General features: G+C 50.8%; 1 protein-coding gene across 25 annotated transcripts in view; it reads left to right on the top strand.

Annotated features, from left to right (window-relative positions):
• The window catches only part of NRXN2 (neurexin 2), a 354,461-nt gene that overhangs the window by 121,283 nt on the left and 215,986 nt on the right, over nt 1-17,192 (top strand). For 21 of the 25 annotated variants that reach the window (XM_075939213.1, XM_075939215.1, XM_075939211.1 and 18 more), the window contains 2 exons: nt 9,262-9,563; nt 12,278-12,301. In XM_075939213.1, coding sequence (XP_075795328.1) covers nt 9,262-9,563; nt 12,278-12,301 — 326 coding nt within the window. The remainder of the gene's footprint in view (nt 1-9,261; nt 9,564-12,277; nt 12,302-17,192) is intronic. The other 4 variants (XM_075939216.1, XM_075939212.1, XM_075939205.1 and 1 more) reach the window with 1 other exon arrangement.

Genomic DNA, 17,192 nt, shown 5'->3' with positions numbered 1-17,192 from the left:
AGTAGGTATCCGTGTGCATGTGGTTTTTACTTTTATGCAACTTACTATGTGGCCCCTGCTGTGTGCTTCCTGCTGCACCCCATCTCTGAGTGCTGTCGGGATGAGTAGGATGGGGCAGCACTTGCCTACTGTGGCACCCTGCTGCTTTCTCCAGGAAACAGAGACCTGAGCTGGGGGAGAAAAGGCAGCAGGCCGTGCTGCAGAAATGCACACGAAGCAAGCTAGTACTGCAAAGCCCTGGGAGAGGTGAGTGTGTGTATTTCCTTGCTTGGGGTGTGTGTGTAGCATTTACATCCATGTGGTCTGTGGAGTGCAGTGTGTCTGTGATTTGTGAGTCTGTGCTTAGTGTGTGTGTGTAGGTGCGCATGTGTCTGGGTCTGAGTGCATGTGTGCAGCATGAGTGTATTGTATGCTGTGTGTGTCTGTCTCTCTTTTGGAGTGAGTGCATGTGATGATACCAAGCTGGGATGGGTTGCAAGTTTTTTAGAGAATCGGGTCATAATTCAAAATGATCTGGACAAACTGGAGAAATGGTCTGAGATAAATAGGCTGAAGTTTAATAAGGACAAATGCAAAGTACTCCACTTAGGAAGGAACAATCAGTATCACACAAACAGAAATGGAAGCAACTGTCTAGGAAGGAGTACTGCAGAAAGGAATCTAGGGGTCATAGCTAAATATGAGTCAACAGTGTGATGCTGTTGCAAAAAAAGCAAACATGATTTTGGGATGCATTAACAGGAATGTTGTGAATAGGGCACAAGAAGTCATTCTTCCGTTCTACTCTGCACTGATTAGGCCTCAGTTGGAGTATTGCGTTCAGTTCTCGGCACCACATTTCAAGAAGGATGTGGAGAAATTAGAGACGGTCCAGAGAAGAGCAACAAAAATGATGAAAGGTCTAGAAAACATGAGCTCCGAGGCAAGGCTGAGGGAATTGGACTCATATTCAGCTTGTGGTCCACTATAACCCCTAGATCCCTTTCTGCCATACTCCTTTCTAGACAGTTGCTTCCCATTCTGTATGTGTGAAACTGATTGTTCCTTCCTAAGTGGAGCACTTTGCATTTGTCTTTATTAAACTAAATTTTCCACTGACCTCCTGCAGTACTGTTGCAGACCACCGGGGATCCACTGACCACAGGTTGGAAGCACTGGTCTAGATGATGCGTGGTCCTGCCGTGAGGGCAGGGGACTGGACTTGATGACCTCTCGCGGTCCCTTCCAGTTCTAGTGTTCTATGGTTCTATGTGTGTCTCTGGCGTATGTGTACACAAGGTGTGTTTCTGTGCACACCCATCTGTGTGAGTGTTCAGGGGTATCTCTGGGGCTGTTTGACAGGGTGGCAGGTTCTCCCAGCTATGCTTACAAAGGGAGTGAGTGTGGGGCCATGTGCATCTCCAGGCAGAAGTCCCAGTGCAGCAGGGTGGGCACTATGTCCTCAGTGCAGTGCTGAGTGACAGCCCCATCCCTTGTACCCGTACCCCACAGAGACCTGCACCTCAGCCATGGGGAGCCCCCACATGCTGCTAGCAAGGGCTGGGAACCAGGACTCTGGGGGTGGGGCTAGCGTGCGTAACCCCTCACATTCAGACAAGGAGAACTCCTGCGTGACTGACCCCTTGAACCCTGCTCTCCCTCCCACTCCCTGTCCCCATGTCCTATCGATTGTATCCTGGCTATCGATCCTGTTACCCTGAGGCTCGAAGCTCACGCGGCGAGAAAGAGTGACAGTTACAATCTCTAATAATACAGAGCCAGCACCCCCTCCGTTTATCCCTGAACACTCAGAGCCTTCGCGCCCCCCCCCCACACACACACTGAGAATTAACTTTAGGAGCAGCTCTGCCCCCTTCCAGGCTGTAGGGGCACCCTGGGAATGGGCTGTTGGGGGTGATCCTGCTGCCCGGTGGGGAACAAGATGCAATTCCACCCTAGTTACCACCATGCAGTCTTTCACCTCTAGGACACCCGTTCCAATCCAGCCCCTCCTGGCTCTTTCCTCTGCCTGAGATGAGTTTGTTGGCTGTCTGGTGGGCTTAACCCAAGCAAGGAGGCAGAAATGCCTCTCCCCAGCCTGGAGACACAAATGTGGGGGGGAGTGTATGCTGGGGGATGGGTCACCTCTTGCTCTGGAAACAGTGGGACAATTCTGGCTGCCACTAATCCTCCCTCCCAACCCATTGGCTGGCACCAGCTGCCCTTGGTGAGACAGGTGGAGAAGGAGAGATGGGCTTGTGCTAACAGCCATGTGGGATATTGGTGGAGTGAATTGGGGGACAAGCTGGTGCTGGCGGGAGGTAACGATGGGTGGAACTGGGGCCATTGGTGGAGGTGTGGTGTGGGTGTGGCTGGGGCAGTTTGTTGGGGGAGTGGCAGGCAGTGGGGGGGAGGGGTGGGGCGCGAAGTGGAGCTGTGGCTGGGGCAGGCAGTTGGGTGTGTGGGGGTAAAGGGGATTTGTGGCCAGGGGAAGTAGGGGGGAGTTGTGGCTGGGACAGGCAGTCGGGAGGGGCCCTAACTCCCAGCTCCCCTGCTCTCAGCCACTAGACCCCACTCTCAGCTTGAGTCTTAGAGGAGTGATTGTGCCAGGCTCTCTGCATACACAGGTAGGTGTCACTGTGTCCCTTGCTCTGGGGCAGCTCTCCCCTCTCATAGCAATTGGCCCAGGCTCCCTGCACTCTCAGGCAGGGAGTGCTGCATGGTCGGTTATTCCTTTTGCTGGTAATTGCAGTGACCACAAGGGCTAGAAACCTTGTTCTGGTAAGGTGGGCGTTGGCTCTGGGGTGAGGCGTGTATGTGTAGCTGGCAGGGGAGAGGGAGGAAGAGGCAGTGCTGAAAGAGTGGGCATGGGGGGATGCTCTCAGCTTTGGTTGCCTTTTTTGTGAAGCAGCCTTGTGAGCAGCTTCCGCTCAGAGCAGGGCAGGACCCCTTGGAGTTCTTACTGGCAGCTGCTGGGGAGGGTCTGGGGATTGCCAGGTGGTAACGACACTTGTCAAATGCAGGCTCCCATGGTTGTTGTGGGGAGGCTCCAGCTGGCTCCAGCAGGAGGCACTGTGCTGCCTGGGCTAACCCAGACTAGAGTTCTCTGCTAAGGTTCCCCTGACACATCCCACACAGGGGGCTGTGTCTACATTGGCAAGATTTTGCGCAAAGTGCTTTTGCGCAAAATCTTGCCACCTGTCTATACTGGCCACGAGTATTTGCACAAGAACACTGACGTTGTAATGTACAAAATCAGTGCTTCTTGTGCAAATACTCTGACACTCTCGCTCAGGGATAAGTCTTCTTGCACAAGTGTTCTTGTGCAAGAGGCCAGTGTAGACAGGTAACATCAATTTCTTGCGCATGAAACCCCGATGGCTAAATGGCCATCGGAGCTTTCTTGCGCAAGAGAGCATCTACACTGGCACTGATGCTCTTGTGCAAAAGCACATCTCTTGTGCAAAGGCACATGCCAGTGTAGACGCTCTCTTGCGCAAATACTTTTAACAGAAAAACCCTTCCGTTAAAAGTATTTGTGCAAAATCATGCCAGTGTAGACGTAGCTAGGGTGTGTGATCCTGCACTGCTGTCTGCTGGGGCAGGTGGCGACAGAGTGCGAGCAGGACCCAAGCCCTCGCTCTGTGATGGGACCTGCCCATTCCCGTTCCCTGCCCCCGCCCCTTGTGGCTCCCAAGGGTTCCTTCTGCAGCCTGGGTGACAAGCTTCTTTCAGCTTGAAGCTCAGCTCTGCATGGGGACCCGCCATGTACAACCCCTTTCCTGCCTTCATCCTGCCCCCACCTTCTCCCGCTAGTGTTTGTAAGATGAGCACTAGGGGAGCCGCCTACGAGAGTTTCAAATGCCACCTAGCTGATTACCAGAGCACCCACAGCCTCCCACAGCTGGTAGTATGTGTTTCTACTCGTGGTGCACATCTGCACATGCTTTGGCGCTTATAACAAAATTTGTTCCACACATAGATGGAATAATTAGAGGAAATATTGTCCTTGGCCTTAACTACAACCCCTTCCATACCTCCTAGTGCAGGGATACTCAACACATGACCCACGGGTTGCGTGCGGCCCGCAGCCCATTTGTTTACAGCCCACAGCGCAGTTTGAGTTTACGCGGTGCTCAACATGCGGGCCCATAGGTGGGAGCCAAAACAAAAAAGCAGTCAATAGAATGGTCTTCTGTTGATACGTATTTTAGTAGTTAAATTCCTGGACTGTCATTGCTCATTAAAAGTGCTGTCATATGGGTGGAAATCAGGTAAATGTTGCATTTTATTAATATCAGCAGAACTGACTTAGATGGGGCCTGCATGTTGTGTAGTCTTGCCTTAATCTTTGTATTCATGCCCATCAGTGTGAAAGAAGCTATTTGCATATATTTACATATATATTTGCATGTATATGCAACCGTACTTAAGTTGTGGCCCTTGGCATGTTCTGTGAGTATCATTGTGGCCCCTGGGTTTCCAAAGTTGAGTAGCCCCGTTCTAGTGGCTTCAGCTAAACCCCCTTCCTTCCAGCCCTACCATATCCACTCCAGCTCCAGCCACAATCCCCATTCTCCAACATCCTGCTACCGGTGTCCCTCCCTGATACATGCCTCAGTTTAATGCCTCTATGAATGCCAGCTTCCACTCTGTCCCCTCCCCCCCCCCATCTTCTTGTCTCTGTCTTTCTCATTCAGTTTCATTTCCCCCTTTTCCCCTTCAGGACTGTCCCTTGGGGTCATCTTCTCTGAGTGCCCCCTTCCCAATCGCTCCTCTCTTTTGCACCCCAGGTCTAGTTGGGAGTCCTCCATGGGCAGCCAGTGTATGGGGTGCAAGCAGATGGCTCTAAGGGGTGGATCCAGTCCAAGGGCATGGAAAAGTGCTTACAAGGGACTGAGAGCGGGGCTGGGGGATTGGGAGGGAGCCAGGCAGTGTGGCCCTGGGGTTAGCGAGGAATTAATTGCTCCCCCAGCCTGGCCCTACTGAGGTGATTTATATCCTGCCAGCACAGAGCCCTGAATAAGCAATTTAGGAGCCTGGCTGCTGCAGGGGAGGCCAAGGGGTTGAGTTGACTGGCTACTTAGCACTCCCTGTGCCGTGTGGGAGCAGGCTGGGACAGCGAGGTCCCCCAGGGACATTTCTCACAGTCACCCTCCTCAGCTGTCAGACTGGCACATGAAGGCCTGATCCTAGGTTCTGCAGACCCAGGTACCAGGAGCCTGAGGGAGGGCTGAGGGGTGATCTGTGCTGGGCTGTGGTTTTTGTTTCATTTAGATTTTATAGCCTTGGGCCATAAAGAGAGGGACTAAAGCGAAAAGCCAGGCAGACAGCACAGCTAGGACATGTCTACACTGCAGAGTTATTTTGAAATAACTCCCGTTATTTCGAAATAATAAGGTGTGTGTCCATACGGCAAGCCTGTTGTTTCAAAATTATTTCAAATAACAGGCTTGTTATTTTGAAATAATAACCCCTCATTCTACGAGGAATAATGCCTATTTCGAAATAGGGTTAGTGTGGACGCTCAGCTGCAGTTATTTCGAAATAACTACTCCCCAGAGTCATGCAAAGGAATTACTCCCCAGTGCTTCCTGGGGCTCTAAGTCAAGATAGAGCATCCACATCAGCCTGCCTCTGACTCATTTCGAGGCTTCCTGACGTGTGGGTGCACTATTTTGAAATAGTTATTTCAGGAGTTATTTGAAATAACCCGGTAGTGTAGATGTAGCCTTAGAGAGGTGCTGTGTGTGAGAGAGGCCTGGCATTGGGATGCCCCCTGCTGACATCTGTGCCCTTGCACAGGGATCCCACCTCCTCCCCTCCTTGCTCACATCTGTGTCCCCATGTTGGGTTCCCCTGGCCTGGTATTCAAAAGCGAAACCCATCGGCCTTGCCCCGCTGGCTGCAGAAATGCATCTGCTCGGGCAGCTCCCTGGCCAGCTCATTTCACACTGCGGTGGATTAGCTAGCGCAGCTTCCCAGACCAAGTGTTGCTGCCTGCAACTGGGACTAGGTGGGTGCTGGCCTTGGTGGGTGGGGTGGGGGCCTGGGTGTGTCTGGGAGCCATGTACATAGGTGAGTCCCTATGCACTGCCTGCTTCTCACCCCCTTCACTCCCCGGGCTGGTAGGAATGTGGTCTGATTAAATAACCTTTTTGAAAGATTTCATGGGCTGGGGAAGTGGCAATAGATGGCCTGAGGGCCGGGAGTTTGTCTGAGATGAACCTTCTGGGGTGGGGTGGTTGCAAGCAGCTGGAGAATTTGCTTTGGGCCTAGGCCTATGTCTGCAATGCAGAGGAGAGGTGTGGGGAGGCAGTGTGGCCTAATGGGCACCAGTCTGGAACTCTGCTGACCCGAGGTCCATTCCTGGTGCTGCCGCTGGCTGCTGGATAACCTTGAGCAAATCCCAGCCTTGATCTGTGCCTCAGTTTACCCCTCTGTGAAGTGGAGTTATGATGCTGACCTGCTCTGCAAAGTGCTTTAAGATCTAAGGATGAAAAATCCAGGATGAGAGCTACGTATTATTGTTTTACGCTGAGTTAGGTATGTGATATAAAATCCTAATCCTAAAACAAGGCAGAGGAGTTTTCATCATGATGTTCTGGGTTAACCGTAATCCTAAACCTAGTGTGCTGCAGTGTGTGCAGCTGGGAGTAGGGATGCAATAGTATAGCCGATTAACCAATTAACTGATAAGCAAAAGCGTATAGGTTAATACTGTAGACTACCTGCATTTCCCGCCCATCCCTTGCCAGTAAATTTTTTAGCAGGCTGGTGAGCAGCCCAGCTCAGTCCCAGCTTGCACTGGGTCCCGGACCTACCCTTGCTGTAGCTCTGCATTTAAAGTGCATTAGGAGCCAGGCATGCAGGCAGCCTGACTCAGTTCCAGCTCGTGCCGGGTCCAAGAGCTCAGACCTCCCCTCCCCCCCCACAGGGGCTGCCCGGGGACTATAGAATAGTCGACTAACCGATAAGAATTCATGAGGTTAATCGACTATTCAATTAATCGATATTTAACATCTCTAGTTGGGAGTACTCCCTTTGCAGCCAGTGCGGCACTAGGGGGCGCTGTGCTGTAGCCTGTGGAGTGGGAGGCTCAGTAGAGGGCGCTGTCCGCAGGTCAGGCAGCAACAGTGATGCAAAAATGTCCTGCCTTTTTGTCCAGGACTCTTAAGTGGAGTTGCTTCTGGGTGTAACATTACTCCTGGCAAGCTAGGTGTGGGTGCTTGGGCTGAGCTGCCTGTCTGTGAGCACATCTCATGACAGAAAGCCAGCTCTTTAGGAAATTGTGTTTTCCGGTGCGGGGGATTGTTAGGGAATTAGCCCCCCCCACACCCCTCGTCTCCTCCAGCCCCTGTGTCCTGATGGGCTCTGATTGCTGCCATGGCTGGCTGGTGCTGACACTAACACAATGATTGCGGGGGCTGAGCACTGGCGAGACAGGCAAATTTGTTTCCTCAGCATCACCAGATGGCAAGTTAATTGGCAGATGCTGGCAGCAGAGAGAGACTTCTCTCACCGGCGGTGCTGGGCCAGAGGGCGAGGACATCTCTGCTTGAGGAATGGAAGATAGGGGATTGGGAGCAGGCTCAGAATCCACTCCTGCACTCAAACTCTCTGCAAAGCCCCACACTCCCTCCTGCACCCACAACCTCTTCTTCACCAAACTCCCAGACCCCACCCTACCTCCACTGGGATCACAGAAAAGTGAGGCCCTTGACCATTTACCAAATTCTTGGGGTGGCCTCTGTCAAACATTATTGCCCACCCCTGCTTTGGGGGCTGCCTGGCTTCTCTTACTTCTTACTACTAGGGTGTTGTCAATGAGTAGTTGACTACTCGCATTCCCCCTGCCCCCACTGCCTCTGTATCAAAGGCAGCAAATGGGGGAGGGGGACAGGAGTTGGTCCTGGGGGGAGCCGGCTTAACAGTTGGTTCCCTCAGCAGTTGTTCTGTGGTGTTGCATCCCCTTCCCCTTCCGCACTGGTATCAGAGGCAGCAGTGGATGGGGGAGACTGCCATGAAGTAGCCTTTGTCTCCAGTGGGCCTGGGCCTGCTGGGAGCTGCTGCCTCCCCATGCTGCTGCCTCTGTATCTGAGGCAGCAGCGCGGGGAAGCAGCCAGTCCACAAGAGGAGCTGGTTTTTAAACTGGTTCCCCTCACAGACTGGTCACCCCTGCCACTCCATGCTTCGGCCTCCGATACAGAGGTAGTAGCATGTGGTGGCAGGAGGTTCCCTAGGAGTGGGGTCCGGAGCACACTCGCTGCTGGCCCTACCCCCGGGGACTATTGAATAGTCGGGTAACTGATAAGATTTTATGTGGTCACATGACTATTCAAAGACCCGATACCTAACATCCCTACTTACCACTGTTTAAATTCAAGCAGCCCTTTGCCAGATAGGACCCCTTTCTTCCTCATATTTTGAACACTGAAAGAGACACGTGCACAGAAACACACAAGATACTTTAGCATATAGCAGCCTACGGGGTGGCAAGGGGCGCAGGCTGCCTGCAGTCTGTCCTGACTTTGGGGTGGGAGTGGGGTCTAGTGTGGGGGACGAGAGGGGTTGGCAGTCAGGACTCTTTGGTTCCATCCCTATCTCTAGCAGGGGCAGACTGGCAGTCTATTTTCAACTATGCCATTGATGAGTGAGTCTCTTTCCTCACTCAGTGCCTCAGTTTCCCCACCCATCCTATGTCTGTTTGGACTGTGAACTCTTTGTGATATGGATTGTCTCTTTCTGTGGGTCTGTGCAGTGCCCACAAGAAGGGGCCTCAATTTTGGCTGGCGGGGGGACGGATTGGCATCTGGCATGATGGGGCACCAATTACAGTTGAGTGCTTTGGGCTCTACAAATGAATATTAACAAACGCAAAATGATGATGATATTTATACACACCCCGTGTGCACTCATTATTAGTGCTTCTGCTTTCTTGCACACTCCCATCCCTCCTTGTGCGCACACCCCCTAGTGTTCCTGCTCCCTTCTCACACACTCTCATCCCACCTTGTGCACACACCCCCAGTGCACCTGTCCCCTTCTTGCACACTCCCAACCCACCTTGTGTGCACACTCCCTAGTGTATCTGTCCCCTTCTCACACACTCTAATCCCGCCTTGTGCACACATGTCCTCTTGCAGCTGCCCCCTTCTGACCAACTGCCACCATGCACACACCCTGCGGGCTCCTGCCCCCTTCTTACATGTTGTCCACACCTTGTGCCTATACAGCCTGCATGCACCTGCTTCCTCTCACCAGGCCACTTTCTCTGTGCAGGGAAGGAGGAATACGTAGCAACCTTCAAGGGCAACGAATTCTTCTGCTACGACCTGTCCCACAACCCGATCCAGAGCAGCACTGACGAGATCACGCTGTCCTTCCGCACCCTGCAGCGCAACGGCCTCATGCTGCACACGGGGAAGTCGGCCGACTATGTCAACCTGTCACTGAAGAGTGGAGCCGTGTGGCTGGTCATCAACCTGGGGTCAGGCGCCTTCGAGGCACTGGTGGAGCCCGTCAACGGCAAGTTCAATGACAACAACTGGCATGACATCCGGGTGACCCGGAACCTGCGCCAGGTACGCACCAACGTTGTCTGGGACCCGCGTGGCTGGGCAGGATGGGGGCTTCCACCAGTGATCCTCCCTGGGCAGCATTGTCTGTGATGTGCCCCCATTCCCCAGTGTTGCTGGAGGGTTGTGTCCCAACGATGTGCTCTCTGGACAGCATTGCTGGGATGGGAATATCCAGCCAGTCAGCCTTCACAGTGCCAAGGGTGGGTATGGGTGCATGGGCTGTGATGCCAGTGACCAGGGATAAATGGACTGGGAGCTGTTCATTTCTTTGTCGTCCCCCCAGCAGTCCAGATGCCAACAAGAGGGTGTGTCAAACACATTAACCTGGGGCCCCCTCAACCCCTAAATTTTCTCTTGCCCCTTCCCAAAAAGAGCATTGCCCTCTAAAATATATTCCCTACCCCTTCCTCCTGGAGCTGAGCTAGTGCGGAGATGGCTGCAGTGGGTTAGTGACATGTCCACAAGGTGCCTTAATTTCCATGGACTCGCCTCAGGGGACTCCCCCATTACCTCCTGGGGGTCCTGAGCCTTCCCCAGCGAAGGCCAGGAATCAGGGGGTGCAATTAGCCACCACAACTAATAGGAAGGCTGTTTTGTGGCTGATTTGGGGAACGGTACATGGGGTCTTTCCCCTTTAGGGGATGTTGTCTCTAATCTAGCATAAGGGAGGGGGAGTGGCTGTCTGGGGGAGAGCAAAAATGATATATGGGCCTCCCCCAGAACCAGGCAAAAACCCAGGAGTCCTGATTCTAATTCCCCCACTCCAACCAGTTGACATCACTCCCCTCTTGGAGTCAGGAACAGAGCCCAGGAGTCCTGGCTCCCAGCCCATGCACAGATGGGTATGGGCTGCACTGTACATCACTCTGTGCTGGGCTGGCAAGGTACGTCCTGGGGGTGTGTGCTGTTCCCTCGACCCAAGGGTCAGTTCCTTTTATCCCTTAGTAGCTGGTGCAGCAAAGAATTGTTGCCTCTTGGTAGTGTGGCCTATGTGCTTTGCACAGATCTGCCCGTTGCACTGATCAGAACTGGCAGCTCCCAGCATCTTTGACTATCTCGGCCTGCATGATGCTACAGCATAGCTACCAAGGGGAAATAGATGGGAGCCCTCCTGCCTCTCCGGGCCTGGCATGACCCCTGCCCCAGCCATTCATCCCACTGCTAAACACCCAATGATTTCCCAGTAGCCTCATAGAGGGGACTCCTGTGCTCTATCCCAGTTCTGGGAGAGGGCTGGGGTCAAGTGGTAGAATAGACAGGGAAACCCAGAGTGCTGGGAAATTTTGGAAATGGACTGTGCATTGCATTGGGGAGGAGGTTATGCCCCATGATATCCCCTGGGTTGGATACTCCTCACGCTTCCCCATGGTATCTGGACTGCAGGGCCCCTTCCACTCCACGGGACAGAGTCCCTGGGTCTGACCAACCAATTGGCTAGACTGTTCTTATTTCTCTGTGACTGTTTGGGGGAGCCTCATTCTTAGGCATGGTCTGTTGACTCACTGGAGGTTCCTGGGGGCAGGAGCAGGCTGCATTGAGGCCTGAGGGGCTGGAAGTGAGGATATGGTGGGGAGAGGCTGGGGCAAGGTGGAGGGAGTTGCATAAGGAATTGGGTTGGCCAGTGGGGAGGGCTTTGCACAGTGGAAAGAGGAGTAGGGGTAGAGAGTGGAAGTACGAGGCAGTGGAAAAGTTAAAGTGTGGGCTGTAGCGGTGTAGTGAGGAGGTGGGGAATGTTGGTTTCAGGGTATGAGGGGGAGATGGGTGGGGCTGGTGTGTACTGGGGGAAGTGGAGGAGGTGGGTGGGGCTGAAGGGTAGATGGGTGGGGCTGGTATGTATGAGGAGGTTAGGTGGGGGTGAACCAGAGGAGTCCAAGGAGTGGGTGCATGGGGTGCATCTAGCTCACCCCGCCCCCTCACTGCCTGCAGACTGAGGCTCCCCTTCCAGATGGGCTTTTCCTTCTAACTTTGTGTTTGATTTGCTCCCTTTTTTGGACTAAAGTTAATTAAGAAAAATAACAAAAGGCAGGACAAATTTTTAATTGTCTCAGGAATTGGAATGGGGGATCTGGTTCCTTTCCCTCCAACTTGCCCCCAGCACTTCCCCAGTAATACACTCCTCCCTGCACAACATACAAGACAAAATCTGGACTCCCCTGACTTGGGATACATCTGCTCCCCAACTCCCTGCTGACCCCAGAGCCAGCCACTTAGGTTCTACTAATCCTGCTAACACAGGCCTTGCTTTTCCTCCTTCCCCCTCCCCACCCTTCACCCCCCAAATCCCCACCTCGTTAGAAATTACGTTGACAATTTTTGTGTGTGTGTTACTAACACGCTTCTCAAAAGACTCCAGCTCTCAACCAGAGATGCCAGAACTAACCCTCCTTGTCTCATCCAATGGAATGTTGGTCATTTCTTTTCAAGTCTTTATTTAAATTAGTCTCTTTTCCTTTCTTTTATTCTTACTAACCAAGATCTCTCTCTCTCTATAATACTTTATGGTTGGGGGTTTGGTCAGGGGAGTGGGATATGCGAGGGGAAGGTGGGCAGAGTTTTTTTTTTTTTAAACCTGATCGCTCTTCTTGCGATGGGAAAATTGATTTTTACCCCTCTTTTATCTTCCTTGATTTTCACGGTTGGTCATTTTTTCCTTTTCTTTTCTGTTTTTTTATTATTCCCCCTTTCCCTCATTTATTTTATTTTTAAAATACATATAGCACGCAGGAATTGGACACGCTATGGTAAACAAACTGCATTACCTGGTAGATATCACTCTAATTGTCTAATCGTTTGGTTTGCCGTGGGTTTTATCTTTTCCCCTTCCCTCCTTTTTATTTTTAATTAATTAATTGGGTTTTTAATTATCATTATTTTAATTTCTTATTTTTTCTTTAACTATTACACAAGAAAGTGAAATGCAATTTTTGAAAGGGAAAGGTTGAACTAACCTACCTGAACATGAGATTAACAACTAAACAATCAAACTGTGAGAAGTCTGAAGTCAAGAACTGGAAATGACTGTTCAACCACTCTGGAATCCGTGCAGAATCAACCTTGCTGCCAGAGCAGAGTTGGCATAAAAAGAAAAGAATAAAAAACTCCCCATGCAATCAAATGCAGATGGGTATCGATTGAACACCAGTCTATTGACTAAACCAAAGTTGGTATAAAATTGACATTAACCAAAAATCAATGTCAGTATAAAATTGATGATAACCAATACAACCCATGTTGGTGTAAGATTAAAACCAGTATATCAAATGGGCATTAAGAAAATCCTTTGTTTTTGAACCTCTCAGCTTATAATTAACATTTTTTAACCAAAAACATTTTAAAGAAGTCTTTTTCTTTCTTTTCCAAAAGCAACATTTTTAATTTATTTATATTTTTATTTATTTTTGGGAAAAATACTATTTTTTTCTTTTCTAAAAGCAAAATATTTTAACTTTATTGGATTTTTTTCAAAAAATAAATAAAAAAGTAAAAATATATTATTTCTTTATTTTTACTCTTTTGGTTTTACATTTTTATTCCTTTTACCTCCCCTCCCCCGAAAACAACAACAAAAAAAATCCATGGAAAACACCATCCCATGAAGCAACTTCTGTGCGCGTCACATCTGCTCCATGGCGGCGAGCCCGCCAGGGATTATGGGAAATGGGCTTATGGCAGCCAGTGGGGTCAGGGCCAGAGGTTGATTGGGGGAGGGAGCACAAGGGGGCAATAAAAGAGGGATCATTAATTTGGACATTTTGGGGGTGCAAGCTGCATTTCCCCCTCACACTGCCCCTCTGCACTGTACATTTGGAGAGTTCCATGGGATTAGCCACTCACACCTTCTCCAAACCTGAGTCTCCTTTGGACCAGGCCTGTAGGGGATGACCTCCAACCCCATTGGGAATCTCTCCCCATGGGTGTAGCTGGTTGCACATTGTATCATTAACCCCACTGGATGCCGTGGCTGTCATCCCCACTCCCGCCACGGGTGGTGCTGCTGGCCCTACATACCGCATGGCATGCTGGGACTGACTGGGGCATGCTGCTCTTGTGTCCGGTTTTTATTTTGAGAGCGACTCTCTGGGGCTGAACTAACACTGTGTCTGACACCATCCTTCCCACCCTCCTCCCTTCCTCTGCCCTGCTCTCCCTCACCCCACTCCTCCAACAGCTCCAACTGGCTGTCTTTCTAACAGGAGCACCGTAGGCGGGGCCAACTCAGGAAGGATGTGGGGCAGGGGGTAGGGATCAGTGCTCTAGCCTCCATGTGATTCGGGAGTGTGCATTTGTAAGGTGTGGGTGCATTTGGGGGGATGTGCATTGAGAGTGGGGTGGGATGCCTAGGGTGGGTGCCCTGGAAGCTGTAAGCCTGGGGGTTATGTGTACTGGAGCAGTGGTGCAGCAAATCATTGAATAAAACTGTAACACCTGGGTATGACAGAAGCCAGGGATTCAGTTGCCAAGAGAAGAGGCATTGCTGCTCCTCTTGCACCCATTGTTCCAGTGCCCTGCCTGGCGCATGCGTGCATTGGCAGGGTAACCGTGCAGAAAGGAGGCACATGTGCGTACAAGTGTGTAATGGTGTGAGCACTGGGGTGAAGGTGTGTAGAGTGTGTGTGGTGAGGCATATGAGAGGGTGTAGGGCGAGTGTATGTTGGAGAGGTATGTGTGCGAGGATGTGTAGGAAACGTGAAGTGGGGGTGTGCGTATGTGAGTGAATAGATCTGTGCAGTATCAGTGCACAGTGTTACAGTCTGAGGCTAAGCCAGGGGGTATATATGCATGCATGCGGAGACTCACAATTGTCTTTGGTCTGTGGGCATTCAACATCCCCACCACCACTCTGGGGGTCTGAGACAGCTACGAGGGTGTATGCCAGCCACCTATAACTAGCCCAATCCCCTCCATCAGTGCAAGGATCACTCTCCTTTCTGCATCCTAGAACTCCGTGTGTGAGGGGGAGGCCAGCAACAGTCTTTGCCATGAGTGTCCGGAGGAACGAAGGGGGCCTGCGAATCAGGAGACACAACTCCTCCCCATGAATAAGTAGATCATGGCGATCCATTGTTGTGACGTGTGTGAATCAAACCCATCACACTGCTATCAGTGAGCAGGGATAAATGTGATTGTGCGGTGGACTAGTGGCCTCTAGTGTTTGTGCACACACAGGGAAACAGTTTCACACAGCTCCACTGGGGGCGGGTGATGGTGCAATGGATGTGTTATCCCTCCGTGTGTGCAACATGACTGTGAACTTAGGCATGATAGTGTGCTGACGTTGCCCCAAATGTACAAGGCTGATGGTGCAATATGAGAGACAGTTCCTTTAGTATGTATATGTGTGTGTGTACTGTGTGTTCAAACAGCATTGTGGCATGTGTGTTTCTGTGCATAGGTGTGCAACTATACAATGAAAACCTTGCTCCTTTCTGGTTTTGTGTGATTGTTCAACATACACACTCCCTGGGGTTGTGCAGCAGTGACAGCCGACTCCCTTACAAAGCTGGCACCCAAAACCTATGCCCAGAGTTTTAGGATTCCTGTAGGCAGTGTGATGGGAAGAAGGAGGAAAGAGCTTTGGTGCGTGTGTAGATGGGGAGGGTGCAGAAGCAGTGGTGTGTGTGGGGGGTAATAATTTTGGTGTGTGTGCATGTAAGTAGAATATGTCTAGTGTATGTAAGTGGGTGTGTGAGTTAATAGCTGTGGTGCCTATGTGTGTGGGGGAGATGGAACCATTGTGCTACTTGGGGGGGCAGTAATAGCTCTTGTGTGTGTGTGTGTGTGCGCGCGCGCGTGTGCATGCAGATGGAATAGCTTTGGTGCGTATGCGTGTGTATGTGTGGGATAATAGCTCTGGTGCTTGTGTGCAAAGGGGGTGTGCACTTGTGGGGGGCAATAGCTTTGGGGGGGTATGTGTGAAGTAGCTCTGGTGCCTGTGTGGGAGGGGTAGTAGCTCTAGGTTGCACACATGTATGTGTGTGTAACAATAGCTCTAGGACATATACCTCTCCCCACACATGCATACAACTCACAATAGCTTGGTGTGCGTGTTGGGCAATAGCTGTGGTGTGTATGTGTGGAGAATAGCTCTGGTGTGTTGTTGGGGGGGGGGGGTAGGAATAGCACTGATGCATGACAGAGGGAGGGGGCTGGGAATTACTCTGGTGTTGGAGGGGATAGCTCTGTGTCAAAGCCAAGGAAGGGCCAGAGCCAGAATTAGGGTCAGAGCTGGAGCAGTCTGGGGTTGGACAAGCGCTAGGCAGGAGTTGGTCTGGAGCAATGCGGGGAGAGGGAGGATCAGGCTGGAACAGCTGAAGTAGGGCTGGGAATAAGGCCTGCTCAGATGAGTGACTTGCAGCTGCAGAGCTTAAATGCAGGTCTTTTGGCTCTTTTCAGCTAATCAGGTGGGGATGGTCAGTTAGGCCCAGCAGGGCTCATTAACATGCCTGAAAGCTTAATTAGCCAGCCCTCAGGCTTAGCTGAAGGAACGTAAGTGCCCAGTTCTGACAGTACTGCCCACTTTCAAATGTACCTTCTAGGGGCCCTCAGACTGTGCTACTTGGCTTGAAGAAAGTCCTGTAGTATTTAGGGAACACAGGATGGATTTTCACTGTCTGGTAATAGAAACATGAATATCACTGGGTTGATCTGCTTGAGAATCTTGAACCACCTTAGCTATTGATAATTGGGTTGATCTGAGATTCTGAGTTGATAGCCAGAGTTTGTCCCCAATCCTAAAGTTAGGTTGGCCTGGCAACCCCAATCCACATAACACTTGTAGGGGTTTCTTTGGAAGCTTTTGTGGATGATTCAGATGGGTCAGGTGGGAACTAGGCAGTTTGTGGGCAATACTGGATGAAAGCAGAGATAGAAGCTGCAATTTGCGTGGAATGAGGTCTGATGGGTAGAAGCACGGATTGGATTGTAGTAGGTGAATTTGACTTATGGCAGCAGGAAGACCCAGTTACTCTGCTGATATTTTAGGAACCACTGGAGATATTGATCTATGATTTGGTTTATCTGTTCTGTCAGTCCATTGGCCTATGGGTGGTATGCTAATGAGGTAAAGAACCCTATATGCAGGAGTTTTAAAAACCTGTGCCAGAAATGGGAAACAAATTGTGAGTCTCTCTCTGACACAGTAAACAGTCTGTGGAGCCAGAAGAAATGCTTAGGAAGAGGCAGGCTGTTTGTGAGGTAGTGGGGACTGTGTGAGAAGAAGCTAAGTGCGTCATTTTAGTTAAGAGGTCAACTGCATCTAGCACCACTGGAAAAGCATGGAAGCAAGGTAACTATACAAGGAATGCCAGGGACGTGCTGGTTAAGGACTAATATGAGGTGCACAATGCCTGGAGGAGACCAAGTTGCAGAAATTAGCATATTTCATGTTATACTGGTCCATACCAGTGCATACCTGGTCACCATGAATTTCCATGAAACTAAGTTCCTTGTTTTAGTTCCACCAGAGACCGGCAAACAGTGGGCTCATGACATGATCTCAGATCTTTAAGCCTAGGCTGACCACCTGAGACATCTATACGTGGTTCCATTGATATGATACACCTGACAAACTTGATTGTATTGTGATCAAATTCACATTTTTCCTATTTAACACAGAGTATGTCTACACTATGG

The sequence above is a fragment of the Pelodiscus sinensis genome, chromosome 11, assembly GCF_049634645.1.
Source record: "Pelodiscus sinensis isolate JC-2024 chromosome 11, ASM4963464v1, whole genome shotgun sequence".
Classification (NCBI taxonomy): domain Eukaryota; kingdom Metazoa; phylum Chordata; order Testudines; family Trionychidae; genus Pelodiscus; species Pelodiscus sinensis.
Note: the sequence above shows the minus strand (reverse complement) of the source record. Positions and strands in the feature narration are given on the sequence as shown.